Raw genomic sequence first — 25,215 nt, 5'->3', positions numbered from 1 at the left:
GGACGACAGGCCAATCAGCGAAGCGATTCCCACCAAGTGCGTCTGTCAATGGCTCTCAGGCCCGATGATCGCTGTGTTAGGCGGTCGTCCAGCAGCGCGCGGCTACAGAACGTTGAGCCAACACTCGAATACCGATCTCGTTGATGATGCGAACCTGCTGGAAACCGCTGGCATGAAGCACTGCTGGCTACCTACAATTGGGCAGAGTGTCAGTCTCTCAGCTGGCAGGCTGTTACACACAGGGGTTGTGACGGAGGTGTTGGCGCAATCGTGATGCGGGCAACAACCGACAGGCTTGAATTGAAATTCATCCTGGCGGTGACAAAGGAATAGCGGGAAAGGCGATCGCAGTGATGATGGCTCCAGTGCACATTTCCGGAAGTGAGCTCCTTACCTGGGGTTATGCTGCTGTCCCTTCCAGCCTCTGAGACGCTCCAGACAAGGGACGTGGGAAGTTCTGCGATCAAGAAGCAATGGCCGAGAAATTCGATGAATCAGACCGGCTGGGCGGCGCACATGGCGTCAGGCAGGGCTGCCAAGGCTGTCGATCGCCCGCCAGAACTTCTAGAGCGCTTCTTCGGCAGGACAAGACCGTCTCGAGCATCTCGACAACTACAGATAATAATAATAGGAGTATCGTAAACCTTGTTCTATGATACTTCGGTCATAGACCTTTGTTTTCGTCGTTTCTTTCCTGTTTCCCTGTCTGGCATTCTCTTTCCGTTCTCTTCATTCGACTACAATTAGGATGCGGATATCCGATATACTTGCACATTACGAAACCGAAGAACCACTAGTTATGGTCCAATGCATCTCCCACGAGGCCGATACTGATGTCAAGCGTCGCAGCTCACCGCATGTTATCGCGGGCGATCATGAAGTGGATCGATCTCACAGGTTCCGCCGTCTATCTAGAATAGATCTGTCATAGCACCATGCGAAGCATCTCCGACCAGTCTCGCATATTTGGCCAACACGCCACGTGTGACATGCGGCTTTGGAGGCTGCCAGTTTCTCAGTCTTTCCTGGATCTCCTCGTCTGAAACATCCATACTGAGCTCATTTGTCTCTGCATTAATGGTGATGGTATCCCCGTCCCGGACAACGGCAATGGGACCTCCCACGACGGCCTCGGGCACGACATGCCCTACAATAAAGCCATGGGAAGCGCCAGAGTACCGTCCGTCCGTAATCAAGGCAACGTTGGTCAGTTTTGCGCCCATCAGAGCAGCGCTGGCTCTCAGTTGTTCTGGCATTCCCGGTCCACCCTTGGGTCCTTCGTAGCGAACAATGAGCACCAGATTCTCGCCCCTGGGAATCTCACCCTTCGCCAGAGCAGTGTTGAGCTCGTGCTCTTTGTTGAACACTCTAGCTTTGCCAGTGAACTTGGTACCTTCCTTGCCTGTAATCTTGGCGACTGCTCCGCCTGGTGCCAAGTTTCCTCGAAGAATCTGGAGATGACCCGTGGACTTGATCGGGTTACTTAGAGGCCGGATAATAGTCTGATCCTGTGACAGAGATGGGAACGATTCGACATTCTGAGCAAGCGTCTTGCCAGTCACAGTCGGAATACCTCCGTCGAGCAATCCGGCAGCGATCAGGAGCTTCTGCACCGACGGGATACCGCCAACCTCGTAGAGATCAGCCATGTAATATTTGCCGCTGGGAGAAAGGTCAGCTATAAAGGGGATCTTGTTGCTGACTCGCTGCACATCGTCCAGGGTCAAGTCTACGCCAGCAGTCCTAGCCATAGCAAGGAAATGCAGAACACCGTTCGTACTTCCCCCAAGCGCCATGGTCATGACCAGTGCATTCTCAAATGACTGCTTGGTCAACAGGTCCCGAGGCTTGATATTCTTTTCCAGACAGACCTTGATTGCGTCTGCGGCCTTCACACACTCGCGCATCTTTGCAGGCGATTCCGCCGGTGTCGAAGAAGACCCCGGCAAGGACAGACCCATCGACTCAATGGCTGTCGCCATCGTATTGGCAGTGAACATACCACCACATGCGCCAGCGCCGGGGCACGCATGTCTCTCGAGGTCATCCATAATCTCATCCTTCGTCTTGCTCGTATCGCCTCCATCATCGGGCTGGTGCAATGTGTTATATGCGTATGCTCCAGCAGCCTCGAAACAAGTGGAGACGCTGACACGCTTCCGTAACAGATTGGAATATCCAACAGCGATAGTTCCGCCGTAAATCATGATCGAGGGACGATTGTGTCTCGCCATACCCATCACAACACCTGGCATGTTCTTATCACAACCCGGAATAGCAATACAAGCGTCGTGATACTGGGCACAGGTCACAGTCTCAACGCTGTCGGCTATGATCTCTCGTGTCTGGAGAGAGAAACGCATGCCTACAGACCGTCAGCATCGTAGAAAACTGCTTCATACTGCAGCTACGCGGCTTCTCCCCTACCTTCACTGCCCATAGAAATCGCATCAGAGACACCAATCGTATTGTACTGCCATCCAATCATTCCCCTCTCCGATATTGCCTTCTTCACAGTCTTTCCAAGCTCGAGCAAATGCATATTACAGGGATTGCCCTCCCACCACACTGAAGCGATTCCGACCTGTGGACTCTTCCTCATGGCATCTCGATCCGGTACTCCGGCAGCATATAGCATTGCCTACAGAGGCACCCCATATCGTTAGCAGTTACGCCATGCGGTCTCGATTTCCGGATCTTTTTACCTGCGCTCCCGGAAATTCATGGCCCTTTGTGATGTTGGCAGAGTACCTATTCAACGCGGGCGTGCCATCCTCATGTTTCGCATCAGCGGGGAGGCTTGGGAATTCAATGTATCGCGCCTCCTGGAAAGCGTCTGCCGTCGTCTTGGACGCCATTTCGCTCTACTCCTTCAGGATCACAAAGGCCAGGGACGTGAAAATGAGGGCTCGATTACAGCCCAGACCGTGTCGAGCAGTAAAAACCAACGATTGAGTTACGATATAAGCAAGATCCTTAAGGGAAAGACATGCAGACAAGTAACGGATATTGCGGCCATCGGTTCAATGCCGACAACCCCAGAACCCCTCCTCACGATGCCGGAGATCACCCCGCTGTCAGGCGACTAGTATTGTTACTGGCCTCTTCTCCACGAGTAAACCATCGCGATCGGAGACCCCCAAAACCCCACTGCCCGCAAAGTTCGTTCTCTGGCTTTTTGTTGGCAGAGTCGGGGGCTCATCTGGTGGTGAGTATCTCGAAAAACGGAGTAAGCGAGTCTGGCTCTTCTGTCATTGGTGGGGATAGATGGAGTTCATGCAGTTCATGGTGTTTGTGGTGTTGATATCAGACAGCAATCTATTATAATTTCAGATTCTTCATTATATACTTAAGAGAGCGAAACTGCAGTTTAAAAATTAGTTGTAGTGTGTGTATCATCGAAATAGTCGAGGGTTTTCAATGTCCACCAATACATAACCACGAGCAGTAACCGTTTAGAAACTATATCTATCTACTTTCTCCCGAGCCCCGATGCGTCATAATCGAACTCGAGACTAGGTATGAATAAAGCAACAGATTCATGGAGTTCCGTTTCCTCGACTACACTATTTTTTTTTTTTTTTCTGATCCGCAGCCTTTCCTGGATCCCTCGTCTGAAACATACATACCTCTGGCTCATTCATCTCTGCATTAATGGTGACGCCGTACGACAGCAATGAGACCTCCCACGGCAGTCTCAGGCACTGCAACGCGTATGTTTTTCATTGATGAATGGATCCCCGCATGCATCCTACAGACTGGCGATCCGCGCGCATTCAGAAGGGAGGTTTCGAATATTGAAAGGCACGGAAGCACAGTCTGACCTGAACACCTTGAACTGCTTACTTGCTTCTAATTCTAGGGGGTTTTGAACCCACATCTATCTTTCGCATACAAAGAACTAGTAATCTAGTAAGTAATCAAGTAATCTAGTAGGTTCTATCCTATAAGTTACGAGTCAAAGAACATGCCGCAAACGGATGATTGACAGATCACCTGGCGTTCGCTTTGTGCGCCGACAGAAGGCCAAGGACTGTTTGCTTCTTCGTAGATGGAGAACCTGATGTATATTTCCATATCTTCTTGGAGGCACGTACCCGCTGTGCTGCAAGGCCAGGCCAGGTGTACCAGACTTCCGCTACTCGAAATAAAGACATCCATCAAGGGAGACAACCAGGCTTTCTGAGATGTGAGTCATGTCGGAACATGGCATGCGTGATAGGAGTTAATGAAGTTTCCGGGGATATTGTCTCTTGGCTAGATGAAGTGATCCCAATCTATATGAATATGATCTTCGATGCAGTAACCCGCGTAGTCCCCTGTTTCGGACATGGGAAGCGTGGTACAAGGTTGTCTTGCGGCACAGCAGATACGGGTCCATGCCGGCGACTTTCGCGCCATATCCTTCAATCTAATTACCTGTGTACATTCAATGGGTAAGATCTGCAGTATTCATTTACTGGCGCCACCTTTCTGTATTGAATTTGGACCAGAAGATTCCAATTGCCGTCAAATTTGGTGAAACACACTCGTACCCCTCACGAGATGTAAAGGTATAAAGCAGGCCTCTTGTACCCAGGAAAGTTCTTCGCTTTCTCTTCTTTCCGTATACTATATATGCAGGATTCCCAGAGTGCCCCTATTGGGGCCCGGGTCTCTTTTTTTGTTTTATATTATATATTAGGGAGCAATGGACAGCTTCATTGCTGTTACAGACGGCCAGCTCCAAGCTGTGACCGATAAAAGGATTCTGGCACTCGTCGAGTGCAAGCGGGACCAAAGACGGAGGCACAGTTCTCAAGTCGAACTCCGGAGACTGCCCATATGGTCGCCTGGATCAAGGAATTTCCGGACACTGCTCCGAGACCTTGGTGAGTACCACTCAATGTGCCCTTGCGGAGAAATCTATCTAATGGAACAAGGCGAGCTCTCATGTCGCAGGACGGATTCGAAATCTACGTGTCAATCTTCGAATACGACTGGGCCTGAGAAAGCTATATCAACGGCAGTCCGAGACTGAGGGCCAGCCACGCAAAGATGAACAGGTTCGGTCCGTACCGAATTGACGATCGTGCCGCGATGACCGAGTTCGCCAAGATTATTCTATATCGTTCTTCTTTCGTTTCAGGAGAACTCCGTACACGTTCGCTACAAGCATACATCTTTTTATATATCTTGTTAATCGGACGGCGGATAGCTTATCTTCCTTGCGGATGCTATCTTAAAAGTCTTGATTAACATGGAAACGATGCGACTGGAAAACATTACAAACAGTCCATCCTGGACTTGGATGTCGAGCATGACATCCACTTCACAATCGGTGTGCTTCCGTGGTTTGGTACGGGTTCATAACGAATTATAACCTGGGCTTGGCAGGGTGTTTAAGTACCTGCCATATTTCGTGCGGAGCCATCCCAGATGATTGGTGTAGGAGGAATTCCGTCGTGGGCTTCTGCTCATGATCCTCGGTCCATATTGGATATGCGGGGAGAAGCGAAGACAGGTTTCAGTTATTCTCGACGGGTTAGGAGAGGACAACCTACAGTCGACCCTATCCAAACTTCTTGAGATAGCCACCGACCAGACGTTCACAGACTGATATTTTTCATCGAATGCTCTCGCAAGTTGCCTGGACTACGCATGAGCGTTCGTGGCATAGCCATCGAGAAACTTACCACGATGTGTGAACCCATGTACGACTCCTGGCCAATTTCATGGGAGCAAAAGAAGGCCCATGGTTACCACCATAGTAAGTACATCTCTGCTTGACGTTGAGCATATGCTGAATGCAAATAGGGCCCGATACATAAGTGTAAAAGTATTGCGCTCAGCAAGCTCCCATCCCCAAAAACGAGGATTACCTGATACAGAATATGAATCTTCGACCCTTAACTTTCTATGGTGTCAGACCCCAATTTCTCTCAAAAAGAATCAAAATGGGCAAAGGAAAGAATGTTTCGAGCGATCCAATTGTGAGTTTTCTCCTCTCGTGGTTTGAATCTCTTCCACTAACCTTCCAACTGGTTAAGGGAAGCAAGTCAGGGTCAAGGACGGAGAGCAGTACAACCTCTGGTCCTAAAAAACCGTGGGAACAGACGAGCTCCCGAATGACCAAATAAGGTGAAGCACGGCAATGAACTGTCCACGTACTCGCTCGCGAGGCCGCGGCGGAGTGTATGCCTTTCGCCTCGTTTGGCGAGGAGGATGACTGGCTCCCTTTCTAGATTGCTTACCTATGAGCAAAGCCCTTCCATAGCGGCAGTTCTCGAACAAGCACAAGTGAGGAAAGAGAATCTCCAGACACTCCATTCTCCCTCATATCTGCAGTCATCGGCGCATCCGAATAATGCAAACGGTCCTTTCTTTCCGGTCGAGCTCGACTGGGAGGGAGAAGGGAGAAGGGAGAAATATCCGGTGTACCACAAAGTCAAACGCATTGAGATAGTCACTGCAGACCTGATACGGTCGATCTGTCCAGCAGATCTCGCCAGTGAACGCTGCACGGAGATTGACTGCAATAAACGCCGCCGTTGTGAGGTACATCTCTATTCTGCTCGCTCGCAAATCAATATTTGCTAACTTATTACAGGCATTGGTCATATTCGATAATTACATATGCCCGGAGATAGTTGTTCACAGCTATATATAGAATCTCTGCAAATTGTTATACCTTCCTTACGGGAATAGCATGCGGGGAGTCGTGTTGTCCCAGTGAACATGACCACATTGAGGACAGGCGAACGTCATACTCGAGCGGGCCCAAAATCATTGAGGGAGATTGGTTCTAATGGAGAAACTTGATGTATTGTATGAGCGCATAACGGCAGAAGCGGGGGGGGGGGGGCGGGGGGGGGGGCCTCCAGTTGAATATATATATGTATTATTTTTTTTTTTCTATTCTATCTAGAAAGGACAAGAAACACAGTGGAGATCAGGACTACTTACAGTAGCTTCCGGCTTACTGTACATACTTAATCGACGTCATCGCTTTCCAGACGCTGTTAAAATACCGCATAAAACCAGTTTACTCAAAAAGCACAGATCGTGAATAAATCGCATTAGTGGTCACATCGTAATCCAAAGCTTCCACATACTAACAGATCTAGCATTTAAGCTTTCCACCCGCATTCCGGATCATACGAGCCCAGTACTTACTTACGACCTGGATCTGCTGATGATCTAGCCTCTGCAACTCTCCCAGGCAGAAGCGTTAACTAGTTATTATTCCATCCCCGCTTGAACATCTATTTACCATAAAACCATATCCTATGACTATATCTTCCATATAACATAGCCATTACATCCTCCCCAGCTCATATACCTCGACTAACTTAAACGCTATTAACCATGTCTGACAACACACCCAGCTACAAGGTCGCTCAGGCCGTCGGGATCCTCGCTTCTGCTTTTGCTTCCGGTACGTTTCTGCACCAAGTCCAATTATTGTATTTCAAAAAGACTAACTTCAAACCCCCCATCAAAGGCGGTATATTGAGCCTCTCCACCCTCACCATCCCAGCACTCACCCTCCCCGGACGCTCCGAGACCATCAAATCCGATACTCCCGCCTCAAGCCCTTCACACATCACGCATCAATGGCTCAATGTCTACGATAAGGGGAAGATAATCTTTCCTTCGCTGGCGCTCACTTCGGCAGTGGCGTATTCGTATCTGGCTTATACGCTCCGACACACCGCTAGCGCTGGAAGGGTGGGGAGATTGTATCTGATCGCGGCCGCGACGACTATCACCATTGTGCCGTTTACGTTGGGTGTGATGTTACCGGTGAATAAGAGACTGGAGGCGCATGCTACGAGGGATGATGCGGCGGAGAAGGAAGGGAAGGAAGGGATGGCGATGAGTGCGGAAGAGGAGGCGAAGAGGGCGAGAGAGGATACGGAGGTACCGGGCTTGTTGGAGAAGTGGTCTTATTTGAATGCGGGGAGGTCGGTTTTTCCGCTGGCTGGGGCAGTGATTGGGATTACTGCGGTGTTGTTTTATTGAGACTATGGCTGCTGGGGTTCTGTTTGGGGTGACTATGAGGACGAACTGGAGGTTGCTTAATCTCTTTTGTTTTTTATGATAACGAAAATATGGTTTGGCTTATACTTGAGAATATTGTATTAGAGAAATTCATTCGGCTCTCCCCTCATTTGAAATGTGCGTTCGTGAATAAACCCGTCCGATCGTTAAGGAAAACAATGCCACTTTCATAAAACCTCATGAAGAATGCAAGACTGAAATAGATATACAATGCGGATGGTATATGTGGTGATGATACCTCGAATGGTTCCTTGGGAGCCTAATATGTGTACCGCCTGGGCAATCACCATATTCGAAGCAAACCTTGTAGGGTATCGGCTAGAATGAAGTTCCTGCTGTGGACATGTTCTTTTAGCGCCAGCCCTAGAGAGAGCTGCTAGCTTCTGCGTAGACGACCTTTCCAGAATGGTTGTCCCGGCGTCATCTATTGTGACTCCTCATGTTCTGCGTCTCCAGCTTCACTGGCCTCTTTCTCGACGGTCGACCAGTGAACAGAATCCTGGAGACCCCCGTTTGCATCTAATGCTTCGAACGCTGTTGTCCCGGTGGACGAGTTAGATGCTTTCTCGGATGTTTCCTCACCCTCTGGGCTTGGCCCCAAGATGAATCCAACATTTTTGCCATTCCCAGCTGGGCGGCGATCTTCTTCCAACACGTCGCCATTCCAAGGCTTGCACTGCTTTACGATCTCGCCGCAGCGCAAGCAGACCCAACCTTCACCTCCTTCGGCTTCCAGTTTCTGCGCAATACAGACGAAGCAGTATATGCACCCGCATGGTATAGTTTCGTAAGGGTTTGTGATATCAGTTTGAGCAGAACCGATGATACCTCCTGACGCTGCGGACATTCCAATAACGTCACTCTCCGATGTAGACGTGGGATTCTGTTCCTGATAACAGATAGCGCATGTTCGTTCTGGAAGGAAAGCCAATTCTCCTCGCTTCTCAGGGACCTCTGCATCATCACCGCTTGCTCTCAGAATAGAGACAGTTCTGTGCCAAGCTCTCGATAGCCAACGACGCCAGCGACTGATTCCGACCAGAGGTAGCAGAAACAAGAGAAATTCGGTAAATGCGTGCCATACAAGCTGGCGGTTAAGGTATTCAAATGATACCTCACGACTAACCTGAGTTGACGGAGGCGTGAGACGAATCCGAAGTATCCGATCGACGAGCGTTCGATATCGTCCGTTCACTAGGAAGACAAGGAAGGAGGCAAATGCCGCGATGGAATGCGACGTCGAAACTATGTCCGTAATCTTCGATAATAGCCGCACTTCCGATGAAGGCTGGTCTTATGAGCAAACCCGTTCCACCAAAATAAGAAGAACAAGCCAGACACTTACCTCTTCATAACCACCTTGCTTGTCAATCAACCAGCTTTCCCATCTGTCCCAAGCGTAGCGACCGCCAACCGTGAACAGACCATAGAGGATCTTCTGCCATTTCGTGGGAGGCGAAAAGACAGGGCCCTGACTCCGACTATCGGTATATTTCAAGTTCTGCAGCGCCGCACCGTATGACGCATTATGGTCCCATATAGAGAGCTTGAAGAGAATAGCGCGCAGCCCAAGTTGGATCTCACTGGACCAGTCATCCCGGACATGAGGCTAATATAGAAATGATTAACTTCTGTCTCTATCTGACAGAAGACTGCATGGAGCCAAATGGTGTCCTTACCCCGAAGTATTTCAGTGCCTCTCCGACCTGTCCTTTCAAGAGTCCCAGCAACTCCTCATCCAGAAGTTCCGCGTCGACCTGACCAACACGAAAGGCAGGCCTTGTTCCTTCCCGCCCCTTGACTGTATCCCATAGAGCGAGACCGGCGCCTGAGAGTCTGTTCAAGGGAGCTGGGAGCCGCTCCACAGCAGCTCTGTTGACGCGCGACGCTCGCTGCTGCTCCGCGATGCGGGCGCGAGTTTCAGCTTCACGCTGGCGACGGCGCTCCAAAACTCGCTTTTGAGCAGCAGCGAAATTTGCAGAACTCATGTTGCGACCATGATCGTTCAAGCAGAGAGAAGGACTCAGTTGGAGACGTAACTGAACACCGGCGGCTCGAACTCCGGATTGCCATCGGCTCGTCTCGCGCAACCGAGGTTCCGTAGACAGCACGTGACCGGGGATGATAAGAATACTTGTACCGAATGCGGTCAAGTCCCAAGTCTTTTCAAGTCTTTTGATGCTCTTAAGGTTGAGCAACATGAAATGCAGAAATAGGGTTTGCCCTGCAATGTGCGAATCAGCTGCTATCGTTATTACAGGGCAATATAGCACTTAGAGATTTTACCGACACTGATGAATTGACCCTTTAACGGAGCGCATCCTAAGTGCGGCGTTTAACAGGTATGCTGTTCAAATCTAGCTTGGAGAGTCAGTCCCGGACTGGGAGACTATGAAGAAGTGGATTATCTATATCCAAGAGATCCATATCACTGTTGACGCTCCCTTGACAGTCTCGTCAAATCCGACTGGTGTCCTAGGCGAAAAAAACACGAAGACATTTGTCTTGCGCAAGGAAGCTGGCCCATCTTAGACTCGTCCAGTTTGTGGGAATACACTACTAGAGCCTAATAATATTGATTGACGTGTGGGGAGCCGAGGGCCCCTCCAACTCGAGGTTTGCAGGGTGTATATGATCTTCTTCAAGCGTGTCAGGATGTATAGGAGACAAAAATATAAAAAATATATCCGCAACGGACTCTGCAAAGGATGTGCCAAGGACGAATTACGTCGTTTAGGTTTATTGCCTCGGCCTTGCGCCACTGCCTATCAGAGCAAGAGTCTTGGAGATGAAGGAGTTTCCTCGCTCTCAGCAGAGTTGAGTGCTCTAACCAGATCGTGAGAACATATCTGGATTGCAGGTCCCAACATGTTAACCGGTAGTCCTTTCGATTCAGACCAAAAAGGCAGAACATGATCGTGATTCTAATACAATAAACACAGAATTCCAAAAGCGAAGTGGTAGGACAGACATATGAAGAGATATTAGAGGCTATTATTACCTCCTGGGTTAGGCATCAACCATGGAAAGGTCCTCACGCTTCTCAGGGAGTATCAGGAAAGGTCTACATGAACCAAATCTCCTACCACTTCGCAACGCCCTCTAATCCCTGGTCAAAGGGCAGGATTGCTTGTGGGTTATTACGCGGTCCTGACAAAAGGGCCGATTAGAGGTCGAAGTAAACAAAAAGGCCTTTGTTGCCTGAGGCGTGAACGTGCCATGGCTCACCTGACCAAAAACGTCCCGAACGCTCGACGGGGAATCGAACCGTCCGTCTCCTCCCTTCCTGTATGTATCTATGTACGGAGTAGATCACGGATAGATCTTCAGGTCTGTTGAGAACACTACCCCGCGCTTGCCCCTCAGAATCGACATTTGGCCTCGTGGAGTGCAGGGATTTTTGCGCTGCTCAGGCACCGATGCCCAGGGACCGGAGGACTTGGCTACGAGAGATCTCGCTCTGATTTGAGCCTATTCGGCCGACAAAAGTTTCGTGCATTTATGCTTCGGGACTAATTAGCCAAGCTGCAGGATTTGGATCTTTACGAGAGATATACGAAACTTAATTGCGCCATGACGGGATCTTTCCTGAAGTCTATGACAGCTCCCGGAGAGGTTCCGTCCCTGGTATATTCTCCATCTTCTCTTCTTACCCCAAGTGACAGTAACGGCAGTATACTTCTTTCTGCATATTCGAGTTCACCCAGGATATGTAAGTAGTAATTGGTGCTGGATGTGAACAATTGCTCACTGCTTCTCGAACAGGTAGATCTACCTTGTTCGGACTGCTTAACTGCCAAGCTCAGGGTGCTTACAGTATTAACTGCCGAGAGCGAACCGATCTCCACAGAGCTTGACATGATACCCAACCAAAGAGCGCTATTGAGGGGCGATCATCGGATCATGGCTCTAGAATCTCCGCCACTCGACCAGCTTTTCTGGGGTAAAGCGCGGGGGAAACTTCCTTTGATCCTGTTCAATCAAATGGCCAGTCCGCTCCATGAGTCTTGATGATTCTCATTCCGAGTCAGCATTCTCCGCACTTGCGGGGACGGAGGGTCCAACCTTATGTTCTCGTTCGTAAGACATCATTTACCCCAGGTTGGTCAAGAACACGGCGTTATGCCGTCCCCAGTTTGCGATTTGGGCCAATCTATGAGCCCGTCCGGCGCCAGAAGAGTGCTAGACTCAGGTTATTTGCCAGCGCGCCTGTCGACGGTTGTGCAGCTTGGATGACATGCACTTCGATATCGTCATCGTTTGGACAGCCAATCTTCATGCTCCACTCTCAACTCCTAAAGCTGTTGTGCTTCTGCAACACGTTGCTGGAATGCTGATCCCCTTTCCCCCCGACTATGAGTTTGTCTGACCTCCCCGACGCAGTCGCAAAGATGAGTATATTAATCGGGTCTCCCCTCCAGGCCGGGACCAAGTTCAGGGACTGCTCTCTCGCAACAGGGTCTGTGGAAATACCATAGCATATCTCTTCTCTCTTCCTCTCTTCTCCCCCCCCTCTCTTTTCCCTAACAAGATCAATTGCTCAATTGTATTGTATCTTGGAATCGCATCCACCATTCCGACGCACCACCAAGGAGTCTGTCATCATGGCTACCCTTGAGGCTCAAACCAATTTGGACAAGAGCGAGACAAACGCTACGAGTTCTAGTGGTAACGGGGACTCGAACTTCTATGCCAACTATGGCCCGCTAGCGCATGTCACCACGACCAGTACTCGCCTCCCTCCCTTTGGAGGTGAGTTCCAGCCTGGACTGTACAGGCCAGTTAAGGAGCGCAAGATCGCCAATCCAGCACCTTTGGGATTGAGCGGTTTCGCGCTCACTACCTTCGTCCTGGGTTGCATCAATATGGGCGCTCGAGACATCACGGAGCCAAACATAATTGTTGGTCTTGCGTATTCCTACGGTGGATTGGTACAGCTTTGCGCCGGGATGTGGTAAGTACTTACTCAATTCTGCATCCCAGACGTCAACATAGATTTTCTGACCGGGGTTCTCTCAACAGGGAAATGGCCGCAGGCAACACATTCGGTGCTACTGCATTGTCCTCCTACGGCGGCTTCTGGATCGCAGTAGGCATTATCTTCACTCCTGGAGGATTCGGCATCATGTCCTCACTAGAGCAAGCCGATAAAGGCTCTGTTGGAATGTTCTACGACTCCTTCTCATTATTCTTATTCGTAAGTCGTCTCCAACATCCCCCATCCTCCGCCCTCTCTTCTCCGCGATATAAAAAAAAAAATGAAAAGAATCCGAACTAATCAATCCCTCAGGGCTGGTTCATCTTCACCTTCCTATTACTCACCTGCACCGTCAAATCGACCGTAGCCTTCTTCCTTCTCTTCCTCACCGTCGACGTCGCCTTCTTCCTTCTCGGAATCGGCTACATGTACCGCGACGAACACGAGAACCCAAACAAAAATGTGATCAAAGCCGGAGGACTCTTTTCGCTCCTCGCTGCATTCCTAGCCTGGTGGTGCGCCCTATCAGGTATTGCAGACGATAGCAACAGTTTCTTTATCGTCCCTGCTATCTACTTCCCTTGGTCGGAGAGGGGCGCGAAGTCGAAAGACCAATAGATGCTCTTGCCTATAATCAGGCCGAGTCTTTTCTTCTTTATCTATATATTCCACAGTCATCTATGAGAAGGTGCGCTCCAATGAATAGAGTATTTCAGAACCATGATACATGTGAATAGAAAGCGAGGTGTACACGAGACTCCGGGGGCGGTTATTATATTTTATGTATGCATTAACGTAAATAATCATCTCAATATATTTAGTGGGGATATACATACCACTGTTATATAAGAAGGAGTCTTTTCAATCTTCTTCAACTCCCTTCTCCCTCATACACAACTAGTAATAAGTAAAACCAATCTGCCATGGGACTATATACATGATATGCCCTACCTTTCGTCCTCCAGTGCTATTTTCCCACATACATATACGCACCAATCTTATATATCTCATCACGCTCCCCGCATAAGTGCCCCGCATCAAGGGATCAAGAATAGTAAAAGGAGAATAGAATATATTCCAACATGTAATGTAAGACGTATGTATGTATGTATGCATGTGAGACTATCAAGCTTTATGATTCAGAAAGAGAGTCACAACGCAGAAAAAAAGTAGAATGCAAATAGATCTATGCGCTAATGTATGTTGTTGAGTAGTGGAAGTAGAAGAAGAAAAAAAAAGACTCGAGTATACGCCCCCTTATTCACTCCATGATATAAGAGAGACCATATGGATCCGAAAAAAGAAGTGTAAAAATTCATACCGGAGGCTATCATTCAAATAGGAAAGAAGAAACAAAACAATGCGTGCTGTGGTGTAACCGAGATTGGCTCGCTCGGGGGTAAAAAAGAAATGAACAATAAAATGAATGGAAAAGGGACAAGGAGACCTGAACAACAAAAGAGAGACGAGTCTTATTTAGTCATCTCCACCTTCCCCTCTTCGACGTGATGACTTTAAACTAGCTCGTTTCCGACGCCGTTGCGCATCTGGTCGTGGAGGCGCATGGATATCTGAAGGGCCAACGACCTCGCCCAGCTCAATTCGCAGCTGCGCTTCGCATTCTTGCTCAGTGTATGGCCGTTTCGCGCCTAATTCCTGTAACTGCCCGGTGAGTCAGTAATGGCTATCGATAACGATATCGTATCATCGACGTCATGTTATATCATTCAACAGGACTATGTTTTCTTATCTAGAGGAGGATGATTTACCTTCTCCGCGATAATCGTGTACTTTTTATCCTGCCAATAATCGTACGCTCTCCTTAGCAGTCGAATCTGAACGTGGAATCTAGGTCAGCCTTCCTGTGAGAAAGGGGCAAGTCGCGGCGACACACGTACTCACATCATCCTCATCCCACATTGCCGCTCGACCTTTGCGCCGTCTCTGCAACCGCATCTGGAGACGTGCCTCTGAAGTGTCTTTATGGAATCGCTCCCGGAACCGCTCTGCAACCACTCTCCAGGCAACATTCTGCTCTCGGAGCTGCTCCACAAAGTCGTCCTCTTCGTCTGCGTTAGGGTCTCGTCGACCTCGTGTGCCGGTTCGCGGTCGTCGGAGCTCTCTTGGCTGTGATTCTGGTATGTGGCCGTGGAGACGTTCCTGCTCCATGCGACGAAGTCCTTCTGGGTGCGGAAGAATCGAGACAGGCGTGCCCCTTCGCGTTGCTACAGTTTTGGTCTCGGGCCTTGGTCGCTGGCCTCGTGGTGATGTGATCGTCCGCGCAGCTGAAGTAGGGTCATAGTCAATAATTTGCCCTCCATGAGTGAAAGCATAACCCGCAGGTGCTTGCACGGGGAAGTTTTCCGGGAAAGGTGCAGTAATCCCTAGCCCATGGTATTGTGGAGTAGGATCCCCGATGGGCTGATAATGATATTCCTGCGAGTGCCGGCTCAGTACTGGACTCGGGCCAGTATCGATAAAAGAGCTATCGGGTAGACTGATTGGAGTCAAGGCTGCCGCCGAAGGGTGACCAGCCGCGCTGTATGGAAGAGAGACACCTATGAATTGAGACTGGATATCAAAACAAGTCATCAGTATCAAGACTCCTCTCCCGGTTCGCACTACGTACAGCATCTACGCTCGACCACCGAGGGTCTAGATCCGTCATATACTCATCCATCCTTCCCGTTCTGCCCTCAGAGCCAGCGTTTCCGCGAGGGAAAGACATCTCCTGATCCCAGCTATTCAACAAAAGCATGAAGAGACCTGTTGAGTGAGGAAATGGCCCCCTCACTGCAACGATACGGAGACAGATAAAGACTGGAATAGGGTAACAAAAAGAGGATTCAATGGAAGAGGCAATGTATAGAGATAAATGAAGGCTGATATCCAACCCTTCGACAGAATCAGGATTGAGTTATCTTAACGGGGGCCAAAGAACCTTCTCTTTATAACAGATGTGATCTTTAAAAAGACATAGTTGATCTTCAGATCAGAGACATAATCCACCACGGGCCAAACGCCGTACACACGGACGCCTCTGGTGGAGTTACTGTAAAAGAGGCAGAAGCTAGCAAAACCGCCTTGCAAGGCAGGCTCCAGACCTCGATGCATTTTTTTTAAAAGAAACCCAGAGAGCGAAAGCTGTCAGGCTCTTGCCGCTGTCAATAACTGTGCCGCAACGGGCAAGACCGAGAAACGATATTGCTGGCTCGAGGTGTTCTGCGGTTAAGCGCCCGCCTATAGACAACATTAAGCAACGTTCCATAGAACAAGTGCGAAATCTCCAGCCCCGGAGCTGCAGCTCTAGATAGGCCCACAACACCTGAAGAGGAACGGCTCTGGAAATCCGAGCCCAAGAGTCCGGGTGGTCAGGGTCTCTGGTCTCTAGTCTCTGGGGTAGAGAACAAGCATGTTAAGATTTGGTGCTAAAATGGCAAGACCAAATCGTCAAAGGACAATTGCCGCTGGAGTGGGCAGGGGAACTTTTAGCGACTTCAACGGTCAACCCCTCCAAAAATGGGACCATCGTCCTATGCCAGGGAAGAGTCGCTCTAAGAGCAGGGGCACAGGTAAAAATGGTACCCATTGTTGTCAGAAGGCGAAGCAAACTACTAAGCAACAGACAAAAGAAACCACGATTGTAGAGAAAAATCAGCGATCAGGGAGATATGAAACTGACTTATCTTTCATTCCCAGACGACATCTGTCAAAAAACACATGCCAAGTCAAAATTGGTTTATACCATAAAGAAATGACGGCAGCTTTAGCGGCATCAGGGTCGATAAAGCTGGAAGTAAGTAATCATACCCGTCGAACAGACCCATGGATCGCGGCCACTATGATCGCCTAGCTCCCGTCGGCCCTGATACTAGTCAACAACCTTTTGAGATGGTCTTCAGCTCCTGCGGTGTGGTCAGCCAGAGAGGAAGGGGAATACCGCAGGGCCAATGGGTAAGCGCAGGGTTCAATAATCCGACCTCAGCGCGATGTCCGTTAAGCGCTCAGTTCCGATGGGGCTGTGAACCAAGGGTGTTTGGACTGGCCAGAATGGCCCCAACACAGCCCTTTTAACCAGTCCAGACGGTTTACTGTATCTGCACGGTGGACAGAGCTGAGCAACGGTGCGTCGCCGCAAGTTCCGCTGTCGATGTGCTGGGAGGATACCTCAGCTGGGAACAGCCCACGTGTCGTCCAAGAGAGTAGTATCGCAAGCTCTCGTGGATGTCAGTACTTGTAGATAGGATCACGGCATCTCACTCGAGTCTTGTCGGCCCACAGTGCGGTGCGGGCGAGAGGGAATAATGGACTCAATGGAGACTCGAGAGGATGTCCGTGTGTCTGTCGGCGCTTAACGAAGATCAAAAGGACAACAAGCCCGGGCCGGCACGTGTCCCGAGCTCTGCTTGGACGATCCGGCCCTCTGTCAAAGGTCTTTCTCTACAACCCACCTCTCTCTTTCATCCAAAATAGAGAATCGTCTCTTCCGTGGAGATCATCTGCTGCGCCTCCCTTGATCCCATCTTGCCGATTTCTGAGTCTCTCGAAACCCCGGATGTCTGGGGCTCTGATCTTCATAGGTGGGAAAACCTGTTCGCGATCTATCGCATGGACGTAAATAGCTTCTCGTCAGGACATGGCAAATGCACTGCCATACTGGGATTTCTACTTGTGCCGGGTTGCGGATTAGCAACAGATAGAGATTGTCATTCGGTTTCCAAATATAGTTCATCAAAAATCATGCCGCTCATTCTACAGATCATGTAAAACTCCAAGACAATGCGTAGAAACTGCCAAATCCAAAAAATGGGACAGCCAAGTATAGTGGAATATAGTACGCAATGACCGGGCTTAGCAGGGTTAATCGTGGTTAGACACCTTCCTGTCAGTGTTCCCGGTCATGCGGTGATTCCTCGTCCTCCAATATTCCCTCCAACTCATCCTCATCGGCGGAGTCTCGATTCTTCGAGTGGGAGTGTCCCTCTAAGGTATCATCAGCGGAGACAGAGATACCGCGGGCACCCCAGCGGTTGGTTCCGGCACGACGGCTTGCGCCCTCTTCACCTGCTCCATTTTCTTCATCCAGGTGCTCCTCCTCTTCCTCGTTACGTGCCCGCGCGACGCGCGAATTGAAAACCTTGTTGACAAGCCAACTCTTCCGGAGGTCCTCCGAGTCGACAATACCGCCGTGTCGCAACTTGACCCGTTGGCGCGTCCAGTACACCCAGGCGAAGTCGATATAGAAAGCTGTCTGCACGATACCGAACACTACAGCAATTGGATCGCGGAAGTTTTCTGATTCATAGCGCACGATCCAGTTCAAGAGGTAGAGACCTCTGTATAATCCTAGCGTCAGGAGATAGAACGAATCGATGACGGTAGGGACCGTTGTCTGGCGGAGTAGCAGGAGCTGCGGCAGCACGCAGACCGATTCGAGGATGATGGAGAAAGACCACCAATACTGAATAAAGACAACGCAATCAGTACTATTCGGATGCGGGAAAGCAATCAACTTACCTCACGGAACCATGAGCGGTGAGTCTCATTCCGTTCCAGGACCAGTATCGCTATTGGCGACAACACGAGGGAACCAATCACCGACCACAGTGCCAGCTTCCACGCCTTTTCCCGTTCCCTCGTCCGTGGGAAGACCTTGGTCATCAAGAGAATGATATAGAATGATGATAGGATGTAAAAGATCTTGAAGAACAGATTGTACGTCTTCACCCAGCTGTCGATTCTCGTAGTGAATATATCAAGATAGCGAGTGACAAATACACAGGCGTATAGTATCTGCGTCAGAAGGGAGACCCCTGTAAGTCGAAGGAGGTCAGCATGCCCGTATGAAGATCTAAAGGCTAAGCGCAGGACAGGTATAAGATCTCACGTACCCTCTGCACTCTTGTTCCAGTGAATCGCCCATATCAAGATACACTTAGATGAGATATGCGACAGATCGCCTAACAATCGAAAGACATTGAACATGACGCCGGTCCTGCCGTTCCTTATGCTTCTCAGTGAAGTGTGATTTCGACAAAACCCCCCTCTTGACGATATAGCGAAAGATGTAAAAGCGATGACGCGTCTGGAACCCCCTCTCTATGCTTCTAAGCCGTTACCTGCGTAGCTTCGAAGTGAACGGGGTTGCCAGCTAATAATAATCGGATAGAGAGGGTAGGCGATGCGTCTCACGAACAAGGATAGATGTCGTTTCAGGAACGAGTTCTGGATAATGCTTTTGACGTTCGCAAGCGATCGTCAATGACAAGTGGAAGCTTTGAGAACCGATCTGCGTTTCGGAAACGGAACGACAATCGCCTTGTTTCGTGCGAGTATCTATCTAGGGAGGGAGATGCAAGGACGGGGAATGTGTCACTGTCTCCGGCGGGTTAACCAGCCGATAACGATGCAAACGCGTGTTATCTCCTGGGCTGTATAATGGAAGGTATTAAGGTACGCAATGCAATGATGGAGGTGACTATTATCGTTTTTCGAAGTGCATCTGTCTGACAATCGAGATATGAAACAGAAACGGAGTCAGAGATTCGTGTATAGGCAGCGCCATCGGACTCGCCAGCAAGCTGACCTTCTGCTTTGGGAAGCTAAAGCACGGATGGCGTATGAAGCTGCGGGCGCCACGCGGCAATCACGTGCCCAGTCGCCCAGCCCATGGATAAGAGCGGTGAAACAGATAAAACTACAGTCTAGACTCTAGACTATCTATCCGTTCCCGCTAAAGGGTGCCCATGGATGCTTGAAGTTGGGCCTCATCGTCGGCCTCTAGTGTTATCGACTAGAAAAATAGAGTACGAAAATAATAACATATTAAATATGCTCTGGTGGCAGCAAGCCCCGAATGCCTGCCACTAGCTACACTGCAAATCTAACCCCAACGAAAGGAAAAAGTGGTGTATCTGACATCGAGCGATACCATCGCGTCTTCCAAAATGAAATAAACGCACAAGAACTGCCTTTCATCATGACTGACAAGAAACGCACATGTACAAAGCGCACCAAGGCCATGTACCCCGGGGAAATAAAGTAAACAAAACAATTAAACCGCAATTAAACCGTTACAGTAAATGAAAAGCCCAGAAAAGAGCTATACCCGCACCCGTATGCAGGTGAGATCAGAGTGAACCCAGTTACCCTGACAGACTCGTAGATACCATTTGCATGTCATGAAAGCACCTTCATAAAAATCCAAGGTCGTAATGGAAAAGTCTGCACAGCAAACCTCCTGCCTAGAACATTTCAGACTCAATATCTCATAAGGAACAGGATGTCTGGAAATAATCAAGCATTCGTTTCCAGGCAAGTGTCCCTTGACGGTCTGACTTCTTTTTCCACAGTCAACAACGCAGAGACTGCACACCGCTCGACGGAACTAGGGGTGCTCACGGCGGGACTCGCAGTACGTGTTGGCGCCTGGGAGCTGCCATTGACTGCCTGGAATCCTCGGCTTCCCGCTGCGTGAAAGATAGATTGGTTGAGAGGATGGTAGATAGCTGATGCAGTGTCACGAGGGCTCGACCCCGGAGTTGGGGGAGATGGAGCACGGATTGTTGTAGGAGGCAGTGTCGTATTGAAGAACGCTTCCTCAAGTTGACGAGGGGAGAAAGAGACGCCCTGGGAGTACTCTGAGGCGATCAAAGACCAGAATGAATCACGATGGGCATCATAGATAGCCCGAAGACGCACAGGGTTGACCTGTGTTGACTGCATCTGATGTCTGTACGGCTGAGTCGTCGTAAATGAGGTATCGAGACGCAGTGACTTCAGCATATCCGCTGGCGTCGATTGGAAAGATCGTACAGCGGAGGAGTCAGGTTTGGGAAGAATTGGCACATGTGCCCGAGATTGTTGGCAATTCGATTCGCAGATGAGGCTCTTTCCTGGGCCATACTCAGGACTGGAGGGAGGAGACGGGACGGGAGATAGACGCGTATAAGTTGCGTTCTCCAAGATCTCGTCTCGTGGGCCGACATAAGAAGAATAAGAGCCGGTAGAAGACACAGAGTCTGTTCGCTTGCGACGGTTGCTGCCATAAGACATCTGGTGGTAGTGGAGTCGACAAGCCAGTTCTGTCTTCTTCAGATGAGTTGCTATATGCTTGTACGGCATCTTGTGAAGACGGGTTCGCAGTAGGTAGGCTTCCTATTTATCGTTAGCTAGAAGCTCGGTGAAACTCCAAAGCTACAGAACATACCTCTTCCTCCGTCCATGCCCGGCCACCACCGGTGGAAGTCTTCCGGTGATGTTTGTGGATTCTACAATCAGATTGACCCCTGTGGCTGCTCGATGCTGATGGCTCAAATGGTCCATACTGCATAGGACCAGCGACAGGTGCGCTGATTGAAGGTGACATATTGATATGCTATAAGATTCAAATTGCTCTCTGATCACGACCTAGTGAATGCGAATCCTGATGGTTTCTTTTCGCTATCCAACTGCAACGATAAAGTTCAATTGAACCTGCAGAGGTGGGTTTGAAAGAGACAAGAAGAACAGAGTCGTCAAGACAGCAATCAAAAGGATTATAAAGAATGTGAATTAGCCCAACCGGTGGGAGAAAAGAAGAAAAGATGGAGCTGTAAAAACAGACTAGAAGTCTTCTCAGAACCAATCACCTCGATGGTCTTGGAAAGTAACAGACAGCGAAAAAACGAGTCTATCTCTGTCTCTTTATTTACTAGATTTCCTCTCAGTAGGTGTGCTAGCGGTCTGACGTCCGCCCCTTAGACTCCGGCTTTTGATGCATGACGATTAGAGTGGCGCTGCCTCGAGTGCGAATTGTTTCCACATCAAAGCGTCCTTGCGGAGGCGCTCGGGGCTTGGTGCCATACCTTCTATGATCTCTGGGTCGCTGGAGGTTTGACTTATCAAGCTAATGTGGGACACGGCTATGGCCAGCTGGGCAATCGAGCGCACTGCATGAAGAACACGGCCAAAAGAGTAATCCCCCATTTCCCAGAGAGGGAGCTTGATACATTGTTCTGGCTGATTATAGAAAAGCGTGGAGGAATTGGTTTTAAACCCCTGAGTCGATCGTGCGAGACCAAAACGGAGTGAGTATCAGCATTTCCGCAAAACCTACTGCGCGAAACAATTAAGCCTTTCTGTTATAGCCAGAAAACGTCGTAGCTTGTTTCGAAGCCTAACAGCATAGCAGATAGTGTTAGTCGTCATACAGGTTTCACGAAGATCTCTGTAGATCTTGGAGAATGTCAAGAAGCCTACGGAGTAGAGACTTGGGCCCCCCAGCGGCCGGATGATTTTAGAGAGACCCCGTTGTTTCAATTGTTCGGACCGCACCAAAACAACCCACTCAACTATGGCCAAGGGCAAGGTGTAGATCCACGGTAAATCATCAAAGAAAATTCTCAACCCAAGGAGAGCTCTAATCGGGAAATAGAGACAGCCGTGCTAAGCGACGTCTACTCGCTAGGCGTGAGGCATGCAGTGCACCAAGGCGTTCTCGATCCCACCGGTCGATCGGTCCGAATCGACCAAATCATAACATGCAGGACAGAACGGAACAAGCAACTTCCGCATAGCACAGCACGGCAGAGAAACAAGTCCCCTTAATAAACAAGATTGACAAATGTTGTAGGGCAGGCGCCTACTTCTAGGAATGAGCCGGGGGGTTCGCGCAAGCTCAAAACGCTTGTCTCGACGTTGTGACCGAGACCGTTTCGAGGGACCTAAAACCCCCAATCAAGCAACATGTCCAGAAGGCCAGTGCATGGTACGGAGACGAATTAAGACATTTTCACAATGGCAAGGTACTATTTACGAAAAAGCAATTCCCAATTCAGACAGTCGATGTCTTCCAGGTCTTTTCAAGGCTAAGCGCGATCAACCTGAAGACCCGATGTGGCAACATGCCAGCCTACTAGGATTATTATTGTGATGAATAATAAAGATGACATGGGATTTTGAACTACATAATTCTTAGCTTGGACAAATCTTTCTCATCCCCTAATTATAGGACCAGCCAGCGTGCACGCTTTAGAAAAAGCTGCTCGGTTAGTCCGCAAGTAAGTCGTCAATGTTTTTGCTGTATGCAGTAATACTATGCACTGATCCATCGCATCGTGATCATTGAGTGTCGCAACTGGAAAATTCTCCAACTCTGCCAGATATGTCGGTGAGGCTTATAGCAGGCTGTAGAGAGACGAACTAGACGGACTATGAACCCAAGCCAGTTGGTCTAGAGATAGGTCGACGAAAGGAAGCATCGATATCTCCGCTTGGCTCCGTACGCTTGACTAGCTTAGACAGCCGGGCTTCTTTTCATTCAGTAACTACGTAGTAGTGAGCAGGTCCAAATGCTCATACGGTGTGTAATAATTACTGAACCTACTAATTGGCTCTTCACAGTCACCCAAACATGACATCTGGTGGGAACTTTTCAAGATGAGAACAGTTACCAGGCCCTCAACGATCCAAATCAGCCGCATCTATTTAGACTGGCCTAACAACCATAATACTGAGTCTGCGTAGTCCTCAGAAGTCAAACATTATGTCTAGTATCTATACAGGCTGTGCATTCATCGGTCATTCTAATATTGTGACCGACTGTTGTTGACAATAAATTGAAAGCGGAAGCTTGTTGCTGCTAGGTGGTCTGTGGGTCTCCGTCTTCTGTATGCATTCGCCACGACAGCTCTGCTCCCCACAAAAGCACTGGGTCGTTGCCATCGGTATAGTATTATTGTTGTTGTGATTTAACTAGTATGGAGATCGAATCTCCAGCGTGTTGGGCGCGAATTGACTTGTTTGCCTTAGCTATGGATACCAAGTTGCCAAAGTGCTCGGGCCTCGCACCGTCATGTTTACTCTCAAAAGAGCGGTAGCTCCAATACTTACTCAACTAAGCCCATAACTACCTGCTGGTGACTAGGTAGTTTGGTGTAATTCTTTAAAAAGTCGAAATAGAGTAGTCAAAAAGTAAGGAATGGACGAAGATCGTAGTGGAACGGAAAGGCTAAGATCGAAGTAAACAAGAGAAGAAGAATATCCGCGACAGTATTTACTTCTGCCCTCGGCCCCTCGCCAACGTACGTGTGGGTAATAATTAATACTCTTCGTTGGCATGCTTTAGCTACGGGTAGCGCACATCTCAACCAGGATCTAGCTTAGTCAATAATGACCGTCCAGGCGTCCACTGCGAAGTTAGTTACTTCGCTAGAGCTAAATCGAAGTGCTAACTATCCGAGCGATGTATGTACCATAGACTGGGGCATACTTAGATGGCTTCCCTGCCTCGGCTGACATGTTGGGATTATTCGAGTCTTGATGGAAGCGGTCAGCTCGATCTAAAATGATATGACCGGGTTACGGCAAGCAATGATGTTGTTATCGTGCCGCCGGCAGTCAGGGAGAGAAATAGTGGTTGCACGGAGGCCCTTAAAAGACTCGCTGGATTCCTTCAAAGGTCTTCTGGTTGTTGTTGACCCCCTGGCTTGAGCTTCCAGTCGTTCTTCAGCAGTGCTGGTTCGATCTTGCTGCCTGCATCGCTGCCGCTGGATGGTGCGAGAGATGCAGGAAAATCTCCGATTCAAAAGATGATCCTGGATCGCTTGGACTGCTGAGCCCCTCTTACTTACTAGGTCAAGCGAGTATATCCTGGAATCGCGACACATGACATGATGTTCATCGATGGTTCCCGCATCTCGTTCGCTCTGTCTTTCGCTCGCGGAGGTCCCAGACGCGGGCGATGTGCTGGAGCTTGCGGATGACCTGTTCGACACCAGGGATCGCTGGTCGGGACGCTGAGGTAGGACAAGGTCAGCGTCGAGGGGAGAGACAAGAGAGGACAGACGAGAAAGTCACTGAACTGAACATGACCCCCCTCCCCCGGGTCGTAAATCCGCAAAACATCCGCCTCTCGGCTGGACTGGCACCCCGCCTGATCTTCCAGAAACGCTCTGCTGAGCATCTTCCATTCCCCTCGACCTTCTCTCTTTCTGTAGAGCTGGGTTCTCTTCCAGCCGTACTCTTTGTATCTCCTCGCCTTCAGGCCATGGGAGAGTGACGTGCCCCTCCGCCCACAGCCCCTCCAAGACCTGTTCTCCTCGTCTAGAAGGAATTCCCCGTGGTGCCGCCGTTCTCCGCCATTCCCCAGCCACCCCACGCGAGCGACTTTGTCTCTGTATCCCCGAAGTCTCTCCAAGGTTTCTTTGTTGCCC

The 25,215-nt window shown here is 49.5% G+C and overlaps 9 protein-coding genes across 9 annotated transcripts; 4 read left to right on the top strand and 5 right to left on the bottom strand.

Annotated features, from left to right (window-relative positions):
* Positions 1-911: 911 nt before the first annotated feature.
* Positions 912-2,858, bottom strand: C8Q69DRAFT_398923 (putative mitochondrial dihydroxy acid dehydratase; the record flags this gene model as incomplete). Its single annotated transcript, XM_028627827.1, has 3 exons — positions 912-2,365; positions 2,428-2,641; positions 2,706-2,858. 3 exons carry the CDS (start codon positions 2,856-2,858, stop codon positions 912-914), a joined length of 1,821 nt encoding a protein of 606 aa, XP_028488159.1.
* A 1,832-nt stretch (positions 2,859-4,690) lies between these two features.
* C8Q69DRAFT_442668 (hypothetical protein) lies at positions 4,691-6,649 on the top strand (the record flags this gene model as incomplete). The annotated part of the gene is made up of 6 exons (XM_028628859.1): positions 4,691-4,871; positions 4,942-5,050; positions 5,595-5,749; positions 5,909-5,972; positions 6,225-6,537; positions 6,590-6,649. 6 exons carry the CDS (start codon positions 4,691-4,693, stop codon positions 6,647-6,649), a joined length of 882 nt encoding a protein of 293 aa, XP_028488158.1.
* A 382-nt stretch (positions 6,650-7,031) lies between these two features.
* C8Q69DRAFT_459199 (hypothetical protein) lies at positions 7,032-8,134 on the top strand. The gene is made up of 2 exons (XM_028630057.1): positions 7,032-7,417; positions 7,484-8,134. The coding sequence occupies exons 1-2, from the start codon at positions 7,348-7,350 to the stop codon at positions 8,002-8,004; spliced, it is 591 nt and encodes a 196-aa protein (XP_028488157.1). The 5' UTR covers positions 7,032-7,347; the 3' UTR covers positions 8,005-8,134.
* On the bottom strand, positions 8,135-10,241 carry C8Q69DRAFT_459198 (putative peroxisome biosynthesis protein). The gene is made up of 3 exons (XM_028630056.1): positions 9,723-10,241; positions 9,389-9,652; positions 8,135-9,331 (listed from the first exon to the last, which is right to left on the bottom strand). The coding sequence occupies exons 1-3, from the start codon at positions 10,029-10,031 to the stop codon at positions 8,468-8,470; spliced, it is 1,437 nt and encodes a 478-aa protein (XP_028488156.1). The 5' UTR covers positions 10,032-10,241; the 3' UTR covers positions 8,135-8,467.
* Positions 10,242-12,647: 2,406 nt separating this feature from the next.
* On the top strand, positions 12,648-13,639 carry C8Q69DRAFT_397653 (GPR1/FUN34/yaaH family-domain-containing protein; the record flags this gene model as incomplete). Its single annotated transcript, XM_028627785.1, has 3 exons — positions 12,648-12,997; positions 13,066-13,240; positions 13,334-13,639. 3 exons carry the CDS (start codon positions 12,648-12,650, stop codon positions 13,637-13,639), a joined length of 831 nt encoding a protein of 276 aa, XP_028488155.1.
* Positions 13,640-14,345: 706 nt separating this feature from the next.
* C8Q69DRAFT_174322 (hypothetical protein) lies at positions 14,346-15,935 on the bottom strand. The gene is made up of 4 exons (XM_028625798.1): positions 15,651-15,935; positions 14,924-15,592; positions 14,791-14,856; positions 14,346-14,683 (listed from the first exon to the last, which is right to left on the bottom strand). The coding sequence occupies exons 1-4, from the start codon at positions 15,777-15,779 to the stop codon at positions 14,498-14,500; spliced, it is 1,050 nt and encodes a 349-aa protein (XP_028488154.1). The 5' UTR covers positions 15,780-15,935; the 3' UTR covers positions 14,346-14,497.
* A 349-nt stretch (positions 15,936-16,284) lies between these two features.
* C8Q69DRAFT_174458 (hypothetical protein) lies at positions 16,285-17,434 on the top strand. The gene is made up of 2 exons (XM_028625800.1): positions 16,285-16,775; positions 16,832-17,434. The coding sequence occupies exons 1-2, from the start codon at positions 16,434-16,436 to the stop codon at positions 17,093-17,095; spliced, it is 606 nt and encodes a 201-aa protein (XP_028488153.1). The 5' UTR covers positions 16,285-16,433; the 3' UTR covers positions 17,096-17,434.
* Positions 17,435-17,847: 413 nt separating this feature from the next.
* Positions 17,848-19,115, bottom strand: C8Q69DRAFT_174180 (ER lumen protein retaining receptor-domain-containing protein). The gene is made up of 3 exons (XM_028625797.1): positions 18,913-19,115; positions 18,539-18,834; positions 17,848-18,482 (listed from the first exon to the last, which is right to left on the bottom strand). Exons 1-3 carry the CDS (start codon positions 19,004-19,006, stop codon positions 17,907-17,909), a joined length of 966 nt encoding a protein of 321 aa, XP_028488152.1. The 5' UTR covers positions 19,007-19,115; the 3' UTR covers positions 17,848-17,906.
* A 1,076-nt stretch (positions 19,116-20,191) lies between these two features.
* Positions 20,192-21,588, bottom strand: C8Q69DRAFT_174168 (hypothetical protein). Its single transcript, XM_028625796.1, has 2 exons — positions 21,231-21,588; positions 20,192-21,178 (listed from the first exon to the last, which is right to left on the bottom strand). Exons 1-2 carry the CDS (start codon positions 21,387-21,389, stop codon positions 20,318-20,320), a joined length of 1,020 nt encoding a protein of 339 aa, XP_028488151.1. The 5' UTR covers positions 21,390-21,588; the 3' UTR covers positions 20,192-20,317.
* Positions 21,589-25,215: the final 3,627 nt, after the last annotated feature.

This window comes from Paecilomyces variotii, assembly GCF_004022145.1.
Source record: "Paecilomyces variotii strain CBS 101075 chromosome Unknown C8Q69scaffold_2, whole genome shotgun sequence".
Classification (NCBI taxonomy): domain Eukaryota; kingdom Fungi; phylum Ascomycota; class Eurotiomycetes; order Eurotiales; family Thermoascaceae; genus Paecilomyces; species Paecilomyces variotii.
The sequence above is the reverse complement of the archived record's forward strand: the minus strand, read 5'-3'. Positions and strand labels throughout refer to the sequence as shown.

What these genes read in the sequence shown, in the direction of transcription:
- C8Q69DRAFT_459199 (XM_028630057.1), top strand. Translation starts at nt 7,348, where the DNA reads ATGTCTGACAACACACCCAGCTACAAGGTCGCTCAGGCCGTCGGGATC. An exon ending in CGCTTCTGCTTTTGCTTCCG is followed by an intron (nt 7,418 to 7,483) that starts GTACGTTTCTGC and finishes CCCCCATCAAAG; the next exon opens with GCGGTATATTGAGCCTCTCC.
- C8Q69DRAFT_459198 (XM_028630056.1), bottom strand. Translation starts at nt 10,031, where the DNA reads ATGAGTTCTGCAAATTTCGCTGCTGCTCAAAAGCGAGTTTTGGAGCGC. An exon ending in AGGCACTGAAATACTTCGGG is followed by an intron (nt 9,653 to 9,722) that starts GTAAGGACACCA and finishes TTTCTATATTAG; the next exon opens with CCTCATGTCCGGGATGACTG. An exon ending in AGCAAGGTGGTTATGAAGAG is followed by an intron (nt 9,332 to 9,388) that starts GTAAGTGTCTGG and finishes TCATAAGACCAG; the next exon opens with CCTTCATCGGAAGTGCGGCT.
- C8Q69DRAFT_174322 (XM_028625798.1), bottom strand. Translation starts at nt 15,779, where the DNA reads ATGCTTTTGTTGAATAGCTGGGATCAGGAGATGTCTTTCCCTCGCGGA. An exon ending in CAATGTGGGATGAGGATGAT is followed by an intron (nt 14,857 to 14,923) that starts GTGAGTACGTGT and finishes TTCCACGTTCAG; the next exon opens with ATTCGACTGCTAAGGAGAGC. An exon ending in ACACGATTATCGCGGAGAAG is followed by an intron (nt 14,684 to 14,790) that starts GTAAATCATCCT and finishes CTCACCGGGCAG; the next exon opens with TTACAGGAATTAGGCGCGAA.
- C8Q69DRAFT_174458 (XM_028625800.1), top strand. Translation starts at nt 16,434, where the DNA reads ATGTTAAGATTTGGTGCTAAAATGGCAAGACCAAATCGTCAAAGGACA. An exon ending in TTGGTTTATACCATAAAGAA is followed by an intron (nt 16,776 to 16,831) that starts ATGACGGCAGCT and finishes AAGTAATCATAC; the next exon opens with CCGTCGAACAGACCCATGGA.
- C8Q69DRAFT_174180 (XM_028625797.1), bottom strand. Translation starts at nt 19,006, where the DNA reads ATGTTCAATGTCTTTCGATTGTTAGGCGATCTGTCGCATATCTCATCT. An exon ending in CTGGAACAAGAGTGCAGAGG is followed by an intron (nt 18,835 to 18,912) that starts GTACGTGAGATC and finishes TTCGACTTACAG; the next exon opens with GGGTCTCCCTTCTGACGCAG. An exon ending in ACCGCTCATGGTTCCGTGAG is followed by an intron (nt 18,483 to 18,538) that starts GTAAGTTGATTG and finishes GTCTTTATTCAG; the next exon opens with TATTGGTGGTCTTTCTCCAT.
- C8Q69DRAFT_174168 (XM_028625796.1), bottom strand. Translation starts at nt 21,389, where the DNA reads ATGTCACCTTCAATCAGCGCACCTGTCGCTGGTCCTATGCAGTATGGA. An exon ending in GGGCATGGACGGAGGAAGAG is followed by an intron (nt 21,179 to 21,230) that starts GTATGTTCTGTA and finishes AACGATAAATAG; the next exon opens with GAAGCCTACCTACTGCGAAC.